The 18,480-nt window shown below is 42.9% G+C and overlaps 1 protein-coding gene across 10 annotated transcripts in view; it reads right to left on the reverse strand.

Moving 5' to 3' along the window:
* The window catches only part of TIAM1 (T cell lymphoma invasion and metastasis 1), a 357,042-nt gene that overhangs the window by 196,917 nt on the left and 141,645 nt on the right, over positions 1-18,480 (reverse strand). For all 10 annotated transcript variants that reach the window (XM_029603612.1, XM_029603607.1, XM_029603606.1 and 7 more), the window contains 2 exons: positions 10,877-11,062; positions 3,319-3,465 (listed from right to left, as the gene is read on the reverse strand). In XM_029603612.1, coding sequence (XP_029459472.1) covers positions 3,319-3,465; positions 10,877-11,062 — 333 coding nt within the window. The remainder of the gene's footprint in view (positions 1-3,318; positions 3,466-10,876; positions 11,063-18,480) is intronic.

The raw sequence follows: 18,480 nt of genomic DNA on the forward strand, positions 1-18,480 counted from the left end.
AGCTGCTCCATCTTGTCCACCTGGGAACGACAGCCGTTAGGGTTCATCTGAGCAGAGTCAGGGCACCTGTGAACGTCATGGGAAGCCCCCAGGCAGAGGATACAGACCTCGTGTGAGTCCGTGAGAGACATAGTCTGCGGGCACTGGGGGCATTTACGAAATTCGGACAACGCCATGAAAACAAACCGGCGAGCGGTTGATGGACAGCAGCCACCGGAGACATGCTTGGGAATCGACTGCAAAGAACAAGAGAAACGACTATCGAGATGCCGGGGGAACAGACAGCGAAGACGAACCCTGAACAGAGGAAAAACGGAAGAAGAATCCTTGATAGAAGTTCTTGAAAATTTCTGGAGAGAGCTCAGAGAACCGCGAGGCGACTGCTTTGTGGAAAAAAACGAGACTGAAGAAGGATCCCATGTGACCACTCAGATAGTGGCATGCTGGGCATGCTCAGTGTGCCAGTCAAAGTTTCTAGTGCAGTTTTCTGTGCTGGGCTCCATCTGATGATGTCATCCATCTGTGAGGACTACCATTCTGCTTGTCCTAGGAGAAATAATTGTACCACTGTTCCAGATCTCACTCAGCATTCCTCAGCCTCCATTAAACTTGTACAAACAGCCATGCCTGCAAGAACAGTTTCTGGAACTTCAGACAGTTGCTTATCTGCTGTATATTTATTGGCACACTGTCCCATAGGGCAAACACAACATAGTTAAAAGGTGAGCTGTGAATGACTAGTAGCTTTGCCTGAAACAGAGAGGATATCTTAAGGAGGCCCTGTCCCTGCAGACCTAAGTTTTCCTACTGTCAAATAAGCAATCAAAAGGGTCTTCAAATAGCCAGCACCCTGATTTTAAGAGGGGCACATACACAGAGAGCCTTACTCATAAAAATGCACATTGAAGTTCAAATACAGTAGAAATGCAGCAAGTGAAATGAAAGGATGACAAACTGTCTCTGGTAGCTCTGTCTCTCTAGTGATTATACACATTTGGGAGAGTCTCAGACATGCTTGCAGGCTCAAGGATACTTATGCAGAAAAAAAAATTCCAGTGGCACTGTCCGTTGCCAGCATTTCCCTTTGTGAAACTGGCTTGCAGGTCCGTGGGTACAAAAGTACTCATGGGGCTGCAAGCACCATGGGAAGGCAAAAGTTGGCCTTCTGGAATCTCAAACCCAGTAGTAGCACAGTAGCAGGTCGATCCAGTAAAGTTCAGTTGAAGATTTCTCGTCTGTAACGAGCTCGCTGCGCACAATTCGGACGCGTAAGGCAAACCAGCGATACAGTCTCCAATTTTGCGCATCCGTAGTGCTTCTTAAAACAGACGCGTAACCCTTCCCGCACCCGGCATGTAAATGAACTTAGCTGTATAATGAAGGAATTAGCTATTCCCCTCCGATACCGTAACGCGCGCTCAGGTTCTCTCATTAGTAACGCACTGTTTTGCCGCGGCCGTAACGTGTTAGTTTACCGCCTCCCCCTAATAGGAGTTAGGACTGTGAGTCTAGTAATAAATCCATCGACACCGCTTAAGATACTCAAAAACAATAAAACACAATTTAAAAAAAAAGCGATACAGAGATGATCGAGAAAATGTAATGATGTGGGACACATAAAACCTGTCAGAAGAAAAAATAAAAATTTTTAAATACCTGTCGGAGGGCCGCGTGGGTCCAGGCGGCCGGCGTGGGTCCAGGCGGCGGGAGCCGGGTGGTCGCGTGTTAAATCTAGGCCGCGGGCGGGTGGGCGCCTGTTCTGGGCGGCGGCGGCAGCGGGGGGACACGCGTTAGTTCGAGACGGCCGGCGGGCGGTCGCGTGTTAAATCTAGGCCGGGTCCGCACAGGCGCGCATTCACTGCCGGTGGGGGCTGCCTCTCCCGGCAGCCCCCACCGGCAGTGAATGAATGAATGCGCGCCTGTGCGACCCCTGCGATTGGGCGCTCAAGGCGTGACGTCACGGCATGTGACTGCCTTGAGCGCCGAATTGCAGGGGTCGCACAGGCGCGCATTCATTCACTGCCGGTGGGGGCTGCCGGGAGAGGCAGCCCCCACCGGCAGTGAATGAATTCATTCATCCAGGCGGAGGAGCCGGCTGCTTTCGCCACCGGCTCCTCCGCCTGGATGAATGAATGCGCGCCTGTGCGACCCCTGCGATCCGGCGCTCAAGGCGTGACGTCACGGCATGTGACTGCCTTGAGCGCCGAATCGCAGGGGTCGCACAGGCGCGCATTCATTCACTGCCGGTGGGGGCTGCCGGGAGAGGCAGCCCCCACCGGCAGTGAATGAATTCATTCATCCAGGCGGAGGAGCCGGCTGCTTTCGCCACCGGCTCCTCCGCCTGGATGAATGAATTCATTCACTGCCGGGAGAGGCAGCCCCCACCGGCAGTGAATGCGCGCCTGTGCGGACCCGGCCTAGATTTAACACGCGACCACCCGCCGGCCGACTCGAACTAACGCGTGTCCCCCCGCCGCCGCCCGGAACAGGCGCCCACCCGCCCGCGGCCTAGATTTAACACGCGACCACCCGGCTCCCGCCGCCGCCGGCCGCCTGGACCCACGCGGCCCTCCGACAGGTATTTAAAAATTTTGATTTTTACACTTCCTGGTACCTGTCATTTCAAATGTCATTTGAAATGACAGGTACCAGCGCACCCTGGTTACTGTATAGGCGCTGTATTAAGCGCCTATACAGTAAAATGGGTTACGCGGCCATAACCCTTCCCTACCGCTTTAAAGCCGCGGCATGCATTTGCATGCGATTAGAGGAGAGTATCGGGGAGTTAGTGAAGAGAACTGTGCGTGCGGGGAGGAAGGGTGCGCCTGACACTACCGCACTGTTTCTACCGCGGCCTTACTGGATCGACCTGTAGGTGATTTTGAATGATAACCAAATGGTCTCTGGTAATTTTCTTGTGGTTATCCAGGGAACGGCAGAAAGAAACTAAAGCACAGCAAGTTTTGTTTTACATTAGAAAAGCTACTCTCATGGGCCCCATCCAAGCAGGCAAAATTCAAGTACAAGGTTCTCCTTAAAGTAATTCAACCTACTCTTAAAATGCATTTGTAAAGGCACAAGAACTTTTATCAAAGCACACTACTACACAGCTTTAGGATGCGGTTATACCCTGCTTTTTCACTCAGATCTCAGGGAGGCGCACCTTATATGGTGAGCTATTTTGGCTTTTGTTAGAACCTTTAATTTAATTGTACTGTGCAATTTTAAATGACAGACCAGCACATAAACCTCGAGATGACGACACAATTGAAGTTTGCGATAAAACATTGGCATGCCAAGACCTTTCTCCAGTCTTACCTGGTTGATGGTTGGGCGCTCCTGTTTTTTCTTGGACGTAGTATCCAGCCCCCAAAGAGAAGAAAACCTGTTTCTCCTTTTGCTTGTTGACCTTGACATTGCCTGAGTCCTCCTTCTCACGCCAGACTCGCCAGTTCGAGCTGCCACCTGCCTCAGAAGCAAAGTAAATATGGTTGGCATTGGTATGATAGCCACAGGGCAGCCAGCTACATTCATGGTAGAAAGGGGATGACCTGTGGGTTGAAGTAAAGATTGGCACAGAACTAGTGCAGAAAGCAAGAGTATGTGTGTGGTTTGCAGCCCTTGAGGACTGGAATTGCCCAGGGCTACAAACCAATCGGGTTTCCAGGATATCCCTAATGAACATGCATGAAATAGATTGCATACAACTGAGGCAGAGTGCATGCAAATCTCTCATGCATATTCATTAGGGATATCCTGAAAAACTGACTAGTTTGTGGCCCTCGAGGACCAGCATTTCCTACTCCTGAGTTACAGGGATACAGTTTCTGCATTTATAGACTAATTTTGAAATGAACACGTGTGCCCATATACGTGCATATTGGTCATGAGCAAAGATACACTGAGATTTTAAATCAGATGCAAACTTGCGTGCATATGTTTTGAAATACACCAATCACATGTAAGTATGCTTCTAATTTTAAGAGGTTACTTGAACACAGCTAGCGTGCATGTTTTCCATAGGACTTTGTCGAGTTTTATGCCCATATGTAGGCAGATTTTAAAACATGCTCACAGGAGGGACAACCCAGTTTTTCTAATTAGTCCACCAGTTTGCCCAGTTAATATCGAGGTCTTCCAGACTCTTCTGGTTCCTTACCCTTCATGCATTCCCCCCCCAGTTGACCTAGACCCCTCACCCTACCCTGCAAGTCTAAAACTCGAGATCTACAGATTTGCTCCTCATCTGAAGCAACAATAAAGTTATACAGTTAACAAGCCAATGCATGCCACGGTCTCCGATTTTAAAATACAAAATTACACACAACTGTTGGCTCCGCCCATTCCCTGCCCCTATTCCACCCTCTTATTTTTGACTCACATACCAGTATTTACGCGCGTACTTCGCGCTTTTTAAAATCTGCATTGCTCATGTGCAGTCCACGGATGTGGGCATTTTTGCATGAGCAATGCTTTTAAAATCTACCTCAAAGCGTACTTTTATTCAGTGAAAATTAACTCTCCTACAGGATAAAATATTCCAATGCATACTAAAGAACAATCAAAATATGGACATAGGAGCAGCGTAGCAACGAATATTATTATCATATGATTTAAAGCTAAGCACATATTGGAAAATCTGCTCAGCAGCAGAATTTTTATACTTTGAGACAGCATTGTTAAATCGAAATGTAAATTATCATCTGAATCTTTCTAAATTCTCTCTGCCTTAGGTACATAATTCATTATTATAAAAACATATGAAATGCACTGCATATCTTTCCGGGCTGACCTGTTTTACAGACATCTAAGGTTGCCATTTCTGAAGCACTGAATATTGCTAAGCTAATAAGCAATTATCCCTGTATTTTTTTTTTTTTTTTTTTTACTTATGCCCAAACTTTTGTACATTTTGCTATCAAGAGTTGCCGACAACAACAAGGAAAGAGACCTGCGTATACAGGGGCAATAGTATACTGGGAACGAATGTTTAAGGCAAGCAGATGCAGTCACAATTTGACACGCATCTAGTGTTATACATTAATTAGCTACTAAACTAATAGATACTTTACCCAATTTCTTTACTGGTGGTTAAGTAACAGAATACCATTCTGTTGGGATAACTGATGTACAATTAACTATACTCATCACAGAAATAGAGGATTGAGGTGGCTTTTCTACCCGGCTTACCTCCTGTTGCAGCATTTATTACCCAATCCATTCTGGACCAGAGGTGGGGTCGAATAATCTGGTTCGGGTAACAACACTGCCCGGCAGTGACAGCCAGGGAGAGGGCCCTCTTGGTGCTGCCTCACACAGGAGCATTGGTTAACAACCAGGAGCAGGAAAAGGTCTCTGGCTTGGGGCAGCTCTTGAAGAGAAGGATAACGCAGGGCTGGCAAGGACCATCTAAGGCTGCCAGCACAACGCAAGCGTTTTCAAAGCTCGCTGGCCAGCCGTGCTCGTCTTGTGTATTTTCTCATTTTATTTTATTTTTAAAATAAAATATTTGCTTAAATTGGAGTAGTGGATCTTTGTTTTAACTCCTTGGAGCCCTGTGGCTTGAATGCTGAATTGAACTTTTGGGAATTATCTGTGTTGCTAACATACTTTTGGGTTTGTTCTGGTGTTTGTTATTTTTTAAATTTGCATTTCAATATTTACATTAAGAATAACTTGAAAAGAAAACAAGAAATAAACATAGAAGTAAAATAAATTAACATTTAATGAAATAATCGAACAGTATTGCAATAATAACATAGTGCCAAGCCTGGAAGATGGAGATCCTAAAAAGAAAATCCCAGAAGCCAGCAAGTAAAGACAAAGGGAGAGGAAAAAACCCATCAATCCTCCCTTCATACAGTGCTCGTTAATTCTGATTTTTGGATCACTTGATTGTCAATGGATTACTTCATACTACGTTGGAACTGACAAACAGGAGCAGGGGACAGATGTAGTCATGATTTCTGCATTTTTTTTTTTATTGTAGTTCAATGTTCTGTCTTACCATATTCCAGTTTTTGTGACCTAGCCAGTCATACAGAAGTGCTTGCAAGAACTGCTTGCATTTTCATCATACATGATTTTTTTTTTCTGTTAATGCTCTCATGATGTGGGCACTGCCAAATCTGCAGCAAATGTCAGTATTTTGTTCTGCTTTTTATTCCAGTCAGCACTGTGAGGAGCACTGGGGTAGTTTGGTGAGCGCTGGGCATTTTGTTTTAGAACTGCAAAAATAGCAATTACTATTTTTAACAGAAGGCAAGGGATTACTAACCTTAACCAATAAGCCTTAATGCTTTTGACACAACTACAACATCACTCTCTGCTTTGATGGTGGTGGTGATAGTGGTGGGTTAGAAGAGGAATTGGATTGGGAAACAACCAACATGGGCTCTGACTTTTACGGTCTGGGGTGCCGATACGCAGACGTAAGTGAAAAAGCACAGGACTGCAAAAGCAAAACACGTCAGCACTGTTTGAATTTCCAAGAAGGCTCATCACCCAGCAAAAATGTTGCTAGCAGTAAATTTTTTATGGGTTATCATAAGACTTGGGAACAACTGCACAGAGTGGATGATGCTACCCTTAAGAGATTGGCATTGCCATAAGCTTGCTGGGCAGACGGGATGGACCATTTGGTCCTTTTCTGCTGTAATTACTATCGGGCCAATACAGTAAAACGCACGGGAGAGATGGCGAGCGCTCTTCCGACGCGCGCCCAGGCCACTCTCCTGGGCGCGCGATTCAGTAAGCAAGAGCATTCAAATGAGGGTCCGCGTTGGTTGTCGAACCCGCTGACAGCCACAGGTCTGGAAAACGGACGCCTGCAAAATTGAGGGTCTGTCTTCCAACCCGTGGGCAGATTTTTTTTTTTTTTTAATTTTAATTTTTTTTTTTTAGGGCCTCCGACTTAATATTGCTATGATATTAAGTCGGGTGGTGTACAGAAAAGCAGTTTTTTCTGCTTTTCTGTACACTTTCCCAGTGCCGGCTGAAATCTGAAAGTAAAATGTGCTGCTTGGCCGCACATTTTACTTTCTGGATCGCGCGGGACTAATAGGCTCATCAACATGCATTTGCACGTTGTGGGCGCTACTAGTTTCGGGACGGGTTGGCCGTGCGTTTTCCAGATGCTATTACCCCTTACTGAATAAGGGGTAAAAATAGTGCATCGAAAATGTGCGTCCAAACGGGGGCTAAAGGTGTGCTCGGCCTGAGTGCACTTTACTGTATCGGCCCGTATCTTAGCCGCTGCAGCCACAATAGCCACAGTGGTTTCCATTTCAACTAATTTGGGAGCTCTGAGCAGTGGTACCAGCAGCCACAACAGCGGTGGAAGAATTAGCTTGCAGGGATCCTCTTCTGGATCCATATGAGCGAGCACAAGGAGCACTTGACTTTTTTCTTTACATGGCAAAAGTGGTGGCTGCAGCTGCATGCATCCACAACGAATATGCATGAGAAAGATTTGCATGCTTTGCCTCCACTGTATTCAAATCTATCTCATGCATATTCATTACGGATATCCTGAAAAACAGGTCTCTTTTTGGCTCTAGAGTGCCGGAGTTGGCCACCCTTATGACAGCATTTTTTCACTTGCACATTCAAAATTTAAAAATATTTGCTTGGGCCTGGTAAATGATGATAATGTTGTATTTTTCCCCCTTGTTTGCGACTTACTACTCGCCTGTCTTATATAGAAGTCATATAAGAAATTAAATCAGTTTTCACCGATGTGGTAAACTGCTGATCTAGTTTTGCATTTGGTACCATCTTGCTATTATTGAACCCATTTTTAATTGGTTTACACATATCTTGACTGGGTTGGCCTGGTGGCTCAGTGGCGGAGCTGTTCGGTGCCATGTGGGTTTGATTCCTGGCTCTCAGTTCTTCCCCCTCTGTGAACTGGCCATGGCTAGAGATGCTGTGGAGGCACCGCTGATGGCATGCAGGGAGAAGGAAGTCATAGCGCAATGGTGACACTTAATGACCAGATTTAGGGGCCGTGACTGTGGTGTTCTGAAAGATGATCTTGGGCATGACCCCTGGCTGAGGATTACTGCTTCCATACCTGGCCCTAAACTATGTTTATCAGGAGATATGAAATAGAGAGAGAAAAAATGAATACCACAAACATTACACTGTCTGCATGGACCAATCATATAACAGTGTATGTGATAAGAAGTTATATTCTTTTCAATATGGCTTTTCCTGGGGTGATTGCCTGAACATTTATAAAATACCTTAAAACTGAAATCTTTCAGTTTAACAGACCACTTGATGATCTGATGTAATACAGCACGAAACAGTACAGAGATCCTTTTTCATGCCAATACGGATAATTTGAAAATGCTCTCATGATGCCTATCACTCTCTAGAAACCTGACAAAAGTCCCATACTTAATGTTTTGTTGATATAAATGTCCCCATTAACATTCAAATAATGTCTGAAAGAACAAATGAGAGAAAAATGACAAATGTGCTAAACCCCATTAGAGAGTGTATCTATCTATCTATCTATATAAGTAGGCACTATGAGTAGAAATAATACAGGGTACTGAACCACTGGGGAATCAAGAATTTGCTCTATCAGTCCAGCTATGAAATAAATTAATTCTGCACACGTATTCAAAAACATAGGTTAATAAGGAAAAGGGGAATGTTACTGAAGCAAGAAAAATACATCAGTTTCAAACTGCACTGTTTGTCCTTTTTCATTAACCCCCCCCCCCCCTCACCACCACCAATCATTTAAACTGGTTTATAGTTTTTTTTTGTAATTGATTTCATTTAATGGCAAGACATTGTGTGTGCAGTGCATTTTTTTGGGTGGGATATATTCATATTGTGTTGGGACACCATGCTACTGAGCCGCCCTTATTTCCCCAGTATAAAAGCAATGCATTATTGCTCACATTCAAAGAATTCACAAGATAAAAATCTTTGAACTTTTCTTCCAGCCTGCGTAGTTGAGCTCAGCAGCTTTAAGTCAGCCCACCCACAAGTTGTTCTTTTTTTTTTTTTCTGTTTTGCGGAGGAGGAAGCAATAGGAGATTGGATAATTATGACTTTAAATAAAACTGTCACACCCCCACCATGTTCAGCTGGAAGAAAAATCTACTAGAAAAAAAACCACATTCCCACACCTGATACTGCCTGCCTGCTGGAACCTCGCCAGAATACTGGCTTACACATCAACAGGGCAAAGACGTGCAGAATTATTATCTGTGTATATTGCATTCGTGCTTTCTGATTACTAGAGCGGACGCTACAGTTCACAGTGTGACTGCGTTTCAGATACATGGCATAGAAACATCTTCCTCTCCGATGATGAGGAGGAGGCAGACTGCTTGTGGGTGTAAAACTGGCACATGGGCTGTCCCCTACCACCCCAGCACCTGCTGATCCTGGCACAGACTATCAACTCAGTGGAAAAATCTGTCAGGAGGCAAGAAACAAGGAACTTTTAGTTCTTCTAGTCACACTCTTCTGAGAAATGTTGATTAGATATTCAAGAATTCTCAAGAACAGTCGATAAATTTAGAAAACGAAAGCTTAGAACATGCAAGGCACAGGACATGCTTTGAGCAGTGCTGTATAAGCTAATGCTGACAAGGCTGCACGATGAACTGGAAGGTCAAGCTCTCCAACTGAAGCATGTTGTTTCAAAGTCGCCACTTGGGAATAATTAAACGGATGGGCAAACTTTTTAACATGGAAAATATCTCCGCTGCTCACTGAACTACAGTTTTGTATTCAACAGACAAGTACTTGCAGTATTTGAAAAAAAAAAACAAAATAGCAAATGGAAAACTGAGCTGCAGCTTCAGACTGCTTCAAAAATGATCAATGCAATAGTGGAAGATTTGTGGGTAACCTGCAAAATTCACATATAGAAATTCACAAGAATCACTGTAAACTGCTGCAAATATTACAAGCTGCTCAAAATTTCTAGATGCTTTGAAGAGCCAGGAGAGCTTACATGCTAAGAAGTAAATGTCGCCTAAAATACATATATTTTGTTGCCCTGAGCAAAAAAAGTAACTGGGAATATCAAATGGCTTGGAGCACATACATGTGTGCAATCTGCATTTATACAAATGCAACTAAGGAGAAAACATCCATTTGAACACAGACACGTACTAGCTCCCCAGGCAATGAAAAAATATATACATTGGGCAAAATGAGCCGAGTCGAGGGCAGAAGAGACGCCCCTAACATGGATTTTAAAACAAAGAGATGGAATTCAGAAGTTGTCTATAGTGATACAAATCAGCAATACATCCTCTCCTCTCCATCAATAAACATTGTGAGGAAGCAGGCATAAAATAACCTAGGTAGGGAAAGAAGAGACCCACTGGCATGGCATGTTGATGTCTCTTTGGGTAAAAATATGCCTGTACAAAAGGGGGAAAAGATACAAAAAAATAAAGCAAAAAGGGAAGAGTATGTGTTCATGAGGTGCAGGCACCTGCTGGGAACTCATATCCTAGTGAAAGGCGCTATAATACCCTTCCGCCAAATCCCTGAAGCATCCCAGGCCAGAGGCAAAGGCCTCCGTAACTCATGTGTCAATCTACTGAGCCTGCCAGTTACCTGTCTGCAGCTGATTCCATCAACAAGAAGAGTCACATCAGACAAGAAGTTCAGCTCATAAGACAGTATTAGATTAGCAAAGAGAAACGCTGCAAGAAATACATAGCATTGTGCTATTTTCACTGCATTTTGTTTAATATTCTGTGAGACAGGCACACTCTCTTTCTGAACTCAAAGCTCACAGGACTGGCAGGATTTTGTGAGCTGCGACTGCAACCGTAAAACATCAAGCGATCAAAAGATTTGTGACTTTTGAGACAAAAATGCATGAACTCACCAGTGCATGAAAGGAGGACACCGAGAAGATACCCAGACGGCCCATGGACACTTTAGTTGGTCGACTTGCAAATGCAAGAAGTCTCTTTGGATTTGGCAGCTCGCCTCCTTGAAGGCTAGCTAGGTAACACCTGTACCGAAACAGGTCCATCTGGAACTGCTCAAGATTTTGTTCCCAAACAAATATCTGTTACAATACAAAGGCAAAAAAGAACAAATGATCAAAATGTACAGAATATATGAGGGTGTAATATATTTATATAATCTTCTGAAATAACAGGCACCTCATTACATTACATTTTTTTTTTAAAGCAGTACAGTGGTTCTGAAATCTGTCCGTAGGACCCTGCAGCCAGGCAGGTTTTTCAAGATATCCACAACAAACGTATTCTAGGATAAATTTTCATATACCTGGTCTCTATTGTACACAAATATATCTCCTGCATATTTCTTGCAAGCATTCTGATAATATGACTGGCTGGGTAGTCCCAAAAACAGATTTGGGAACCACTGAATACTAATTAATACCTTAACATGACTCCTCCAAAGGCAGCATTCATATCACACAAAAATCAAAAGCGCACAAAAGAGTAAATGCAGGCTCTTTGATAAAGGAGACTTAAGAACATAAGATTTGCCATACTGGATCAGACCAAAGGTCCATCAAGCCCAGCATCCTGCACCTGATAGTGGCCAATCCAGGATCCCAAGGGGTAGAAAGATACCAAGTTGCTTATCCCAAGAATAAGCAGTGGATTTCTGCAATTCCATCTTAATAATGGATTTGTGGACTTTCCTCCAAGAACTTGTCCAAACCTTTTCTAAACCTAGCTACACCTAGCTTTCACCACATCCTCTGGCAATGAATTCCAGAGTAAAAAATGTTTTCTATCTGTCTTAAAATTATTACCTAGTAACTTCATTGCATGTCCCCTAGTCTTTGTACCTTTTGAAAAAACCAGTTCACACTTACCCATTCCATTCCATTCATTTTATAGATCTCCATCATAATTATCTTTTTTTTAATTTATTTGATTTATATTCTGTTTTTCGGCACTTCAAAGTGTCTCTTCTCCAAGATGAAGAGTCCTAACCTCTGTAACCTTTTCTCATAGGGAAATCATTCCATCCCCTTTATCATCTTGGTTGCCCTTCTCTATACCTTTTCTAATTCTGCTATATCTTTTTTAAGATGTGGTGATCAGAACTGCACACAGTACCTAAGGTGCAGTCAAACCATGGAGCGATACAGAAGAATTATGACATTCTCTATTTTATTCTCCATTCCTTTCCTAATAATTCCTAGCATTCTACTTGCTTTCTTGGCAGCCACCACACACTGAGCAAAGGATTTTAGCGCATTACCCACAATGCCGCCTAAATCCTTTTCCTGGGTGGTGACTTCCAATGTGGAACTTTGCACTGTCTAGCTATAATTTGAGTTGCTCTTTCCTATGTGCATCACTTTGCACTTGTCCACCTTAAATGTCATCTACATTTGGATGTCCAGTCTCGCAAGGTCCTCTTTATTACCAGTATCTGAAGGATGAATGAACTCTAAATTTGTAGTTGAAAAAAATTTGGAGTCAGCTCGCTTTATCCAAGGAAAAGTATATAGTATGATATCAAAGTGTTAACAGAATAGAGAATATGTGAGGGGAATGAATAATTTCTTGTATTCTCCAACAGCAACTTCAGTCCCTAATATTATCCTCACTCGACAATTGCAACACTTTATATATCGACCTCCCACATACTACCATTAAACTTCTTCAGCTAATTCAATATTCTGCCGCGAACACATCACTCCAGCACTTCAGATTTTGCACTGGCTCCAGACTGAATACCGGATTCAATATAAACCTGCTCCACTAGTACATAACTTATTACACCACGTCAATTCTCCATGGGTCAGTAGTACTCCTAAAATGTACGTTCCAATTAGTCCTCTCCTATCAGCTTCCCAATCTTTACCTGAAGTTCCATTCTGCGATTAGCCAGACTCTCTTCCACCCATGAGAAAGTGTTTACCCTTGCAGGCCCTACACTCTGGAACTCTCTACTGCAACACATAAGGCTTCTAACAAATAAAAAAAAAATTTAGAATTGCATTAAAACACACCTCTTCACTACTGCGTACTCCTCAACACCTACAGCTAATCAAGTGCTCCCACAGTAAAGCATGTTGTTACATTGATACACAGGTTCCTGCGACTACTAACAAATTTGCTAGGTTACAGATAAACTAGCATTTAAATCTATACCTACTTATAGCTAAGATAATAACGCAATGCAGCCATTAGAAAAAGTGTACAACAAGGTTTTGTTGAAGTTTTACCATGTCACTGTTGTGTATGTTTGGTCCTTTTACTATCTTTCTCCTGTTGTTCTATGTATAAACTATGTATTTTTAGGTCTATAACAATGTTACCCACCCTGAACACTGGAGGATGCGAGATACAAATAATTTTAAATAAATAAATACGTTTTAATGAAGTCATCCAAATGTGTCCTTTGCTCTAATTCAGTGGTTCTCCTAATGAATACGCACGAGGAGACAGTGCTTACAAATATCTCTCATGCATAGTCTTTGAGATATCCTGAAAAACCAGACTGGTGGGGGCAGGACTTGAGAACCAGGTTAAGAGCCACAGCTCTAGCTCATGCATCCAGCAAAGCTTCCTAGAATACTTCTGAAGTACCTTGCACTTCAGGATATGCTTGTATTATGTACCCACTATCTCACGTCCTTTGAAACTTTGGGGCCAATGCAATACCATGTGCAGCGGCTAGCAAACGGCTTAACACGTCCAAATCATCGCGTAACTAATAGCATAAGAACATAAGAATGGGAATGGTGAATAAAACGGAAAATGTCATAATGCCTCTGTATCGCTCCATAGTGAGACCGCACCTTGAATCCTGTGTACAATTCTGGTCGCCGCATCTCAAAAAAGATATAATTGCGATGGAGAAGGTACAGAGAAGGGCTACCAAAATGATAAGGGGAATGGAACAGTTCCCCTATGAGGAAAGATTAAAGAGGTTAGGACTTTTCAGCTTGGAGAAGAGACGGCTGAGGGGGGATATGATAGAGATGTTTAAAATCATGAGAGGTCTAGAACGGGTAGATGTGAATCTGTTATTTACTCTTTTGGATAATAGAAAGAGTAGGGGGCATTCCATGAAGTTAGCATGTGGCACATTTAAAACTAATCGGAGAAAGTTCTTTTTCACTCAACGCACAATTAAACTCTGGAATTTGTTGCCAGAGGATGTGGTTAGTGCAGTTAGTATAGCGGTGTTTAAAAAAGGATTGGATAAGTTCTTGGAGGAGAAGTCCATTACCTGCTATTAATCAAGTTCACTTAGAGAATAGCCACTGCCATTAGCAATGGTAACATGGAATAGACTTAGCTTTTTGGTATTTGCCAGGTTCTTATGGCCTGGATTGGCCACTGTTGGAAACAGGATGCTGGGCTTGATGGACCCTTTGTCTGACCCAGTATGGCATTTTCTTATGTTCTTAATAGCGATCATCACATGTAAATTCCGTGTAGTTGAGGTTGTTAGCTAATCCCCACGATGCAAAAAATTTCTTGCACGGTCAATAAGCCCATTGCAAATACGGCAAATTTATGCCAGCCTGGGGCTGGCATAAAGGTATGCCACATTCAAGGGTGCATTAAAAAAAAGAAAAATCCTTTCTGTGATTCTTCCTAACAGTATAGTCGTGATAATAATTAGAAGGAACCAAAGAAAGCAGATTTAGGTAAAAAAAAATAAAAAGTTTTGGGGTAAAAAAATTCTGGACGTCCAACACACACACACAGAGACACACACACACACAGACACACACACACACGATACACGGTCCAGGCCATGTATCTTGTGCATGTATATGCCAGTAACAGGAGAAAATGGATGCTGACAGCCACCTCTCCTGGGCACCTGATGCCGAGGAGGCACTAGGAACACACAATTTTCCCTAGCGCCTCCTTTTTAGCGCAACCCCTAATTTAAATATTACATTGCAGGCCCAGGAGAGGCAGCTGGGCGCATGTTAGGAAAACGGGCTCTCAACACTGAGTGCTCGTTTTCTGCGCACACAAATATTGCATTGGCCCCTTTGTGCAAGAACAACTCTAGATATAGCGAAAGTAAATTGTGTAACACTCAGAAGGGAAGAAGGAAAGTTTAGGAGACTATTAAGATCATCGATAAGCTATCTTCGAAGATAAACAAATGGAAGAAAAGTAAATACTCATGCTCAAGAGAAAAGCCTCCCAGTGTTTTTATGCTGATAAGATTAGCTACATCAACAGTGAAACGCCTGCCAAGACAGTATAGCGGTAGCACTAGCAAAGGCCCCAATGTAATAAGAGGTGAGTGTTAGTGAAATTCCATACACTAACACTAGTCCCCTGAAACTTTATTCCATCTCTGACCAGGAGTCAGATTTCCAGTATATCTGTCTGTGCTGGGGAATAGCAGCTAATGTCTTGATTAACAATGGATTTGCATGCAGGGCTGTGCACATATTTTTGTGCATAAAACTCTTTGCTACATCAGGCGTTCACTTCTACACACATAAATGTATGCAGAAACACATGCGCGCACAGCTTGGCGCAACTTATATTAACAGGGACTCAGAGAGAGACATGGACATAGGAAACATTTAGTTTTTAGTTTTCATTTCACTAGAAATTTAGGAAACCTTTATAGTAAACAGCATGTACAGATATTCAAGATACAAATACATAATTGAAAAAGTAGCTTTCTTCTAAATCCACCATAACCCCACCAATATGATATACTCTTCCCTTCAGTCAAAATAGGAAAATCCAAATGTGTAAGTGACCAGAATCCAAATTAGTCCTGGTAAAAAAAAACCAAACAAGTACATTATTCTGGTCAAGCACGAGGTTGTCTCCAAATGTAGCCCAGATACCACTGGCCCTTCCTAGTTTTAAACTATATCTGTAAGCAACCTGCTTAGGCATGCCTAAAAACATCCTAAATGTGTCTCAACAGATCAGCCATCTTGTTTCACCAGATCAAAACTGACCTGAAAGAAGGAAACAAGCACTGGTTGAGAGTTCAGTTTGCTAGTAAAGTATCCCATGTTTCCACTTCCACTACAAATGAGTCTAACAGTGGATTTTATAGGTGGATCCTCTTTTATTGCTTTCTTACTTTTACTAAATACTTAGACCCAAAATAGGTCAACAAGCTGACCCAAAACAAGTTGCTACAGATCCAGTTTCCCCACAACTCCTCAAACGCAACTGGATATATACCATTTCCATCTGAAATAACGGCATTGCTATGGCACGGGTCCTCGGGATAGGCAATACTGCAAAATCTCTTGGGTGAGTACCCAATGATTCCTTCAAGATGAGATCTCAAACGACAGCCCGTCAGGTGACGGATGCATGTACCAGATTCTGTGTCACAATTCTCTTCCTTCCTGGGTTCTTGGTTATCAAATAAAATATTTAGTCTAGCACCCTACTACCTACATTTCTATAAACAAATAGAAAAAACTTTGGTCTTAAACTACTACAAAAACCTCGAATCCACATTAATATGAAATGGAATGAGTACATTAAAAGTGATTACAGCCTCTTTCCTATGAACAGTGTTTCAGCTGAGTGACTTCCTTTCAGATCCATGGAGAAAAGCCAAGATTGTGTTGTACTGGTGTTAAGCGAGCAAATGAAATCTCTGCAAATGCCAGACGTCACAAATACTTTACATTATATGTTGAGCGCAAACTTAATTATAAGTCACCTATATTATTTTCTTAAGTACCTTAGTAGGAATTTGGAGAATGGACTAAGTGGGACAACTATTTTTACTTCTGTTTCCAATCAAGTTACTTCCCTTTCTACAGAGATCTCTCTCTCTCATACACACACACACACAAACTATTAACCTCAATATTTTTAATAATGATATGACAGGGAGTCAATTGGCAAAGATTGTTTCAGCAAAATGTTCATTTTAAGTAAATAGATCTTATTAGATGGTATACATGGTCTGACATTCTATGACTGGAAATTAGTTTAAATCAGGGGTGGCCAATTCTGGTATGCAAGAGCCACAAACAGGCCTGGTTTTCAGGATATTCACAATGAATATGCATGAGATAGATCCTTCATTGTATGCAAAGCTATCTCATGCATATTCATTGTGAATGTCCTGAAAATCAGGCCCATTTATGCAAGACTGGAGTTGGCCATACTTGGCTTAGATAGTCCTGTAGACATTGTAAGTACATAATTTGAAGAACCATGAAGGACCCATCATAAAAAGATGAACAGAGGAAGGAGAGGCCCAGTGGTTGGAGAAAGAGGCTGTGAATTAGAGAAAATGTGCTGCTCCCACTGACATTCCTTGTGACCTTGGGCAAATCATACTGTCTCCCATTGTCTCAGATACTTACTTAGGGACTCGTTTACTATGTTGCATTAGGCTGATTTTCACAAAGTAAATGACCTAACACAAGATATTTGAAATGTCTTGTGTTAAATGAGCCCCAGCACAGAGCATATTAAAAAAAACCTCATTAATACCCTAAACTACCCTAAATTATGCATCTAAAATAACAGGGCTTGCTGAAAAATTTGCAAGCCACGTTATTTGAATTGAAGATAGCTACAGCACTGAAGTTGTAACTTAACTCCTCCTGAGCCATGGGACATTAATGCGCATACTGAGGCACCTGTCTTAAAGGGGCTGTTGACCCTGAATAGTTCCCCCCTCCCAAAATTAGTTGAAACCCCCTTGGGTCTGCACAGCCCTCCCTGTCCCACCTCCCCCCCCCCCCCCCCCCCCAGGCTGCCCTTGGAAGCAGCTGTTGCTCAATTTAAAAATAAATTACTTTATAGGAATTATCACAAGACCTGCTTCCCACCAAGAGGCTGAGAGGCAGGTTCCCCCTCCCCCTTATCCTAGTCCCCCACACCCCCCCTTCCACACAACAAGATCCCTGGTGTAAGGGAAGCGTCCTTACCTGGTGGCTGCTTCCAAGGGCGGCCAGTGAGGGGAGGGGCAGGGGGAAAAGAAGGGCCTATGCAGACCCCTGACACCCCCCCCCCCACCCCGCGGGTTGTGACAAATTTTGGGTGGGGGCTTACTTAGGCTGAGCATCCGCTTTAAGCAAGTGCAGCCCCAGAGTCCCAGGGCTACATCACACGTTGTTTGGGGGGAAGCTTTCTTTGCTGCGATATTTTCCAGCAGGGCAAAATTAACTGTGGGACTCACAGGGGCCACAGCTCCTTTTACCGCGGCTTTGTGATTCCCCTGGTATTTTTTTCCCCTTGGGTAAAAATACCGAGGCTTGGCCAATGACCCCCCTTAGATTATAAATTCTTTGAAGAAGGGACTTATTGTGGCAAAAATATGCTGTAAACTTCCTTGAGCTAAAATTGAAAAAAACAACTGAGAAATACAAACTAAAATGTTGAAAGCTGCACATGGATAAAACTTGTGAGGCTCTCCAAAACCTCTGCTGGAATGCTAAGGACCATATGATACCAAAACAATTTCTGCAGCATTGTAGTCAGGGCACCTATTTTACAGGAATGCAAAACCAAACAA

This window comes from Rhinatrema bivittatum, chromosome 5 (genome assembly GCF_901001135.1).
Source record: "Rhinatrema bivittatum chromosome 5, aRhiBiv1.1, whole genome shotgun sequence".
Taxonomy (NCBI): Eukaryota; Metazoa; Chordata; class Amphibia; order Gymnophiona; family Rhinatrematidae; genus Rhinatrema; species Rhinatrema bivittatum.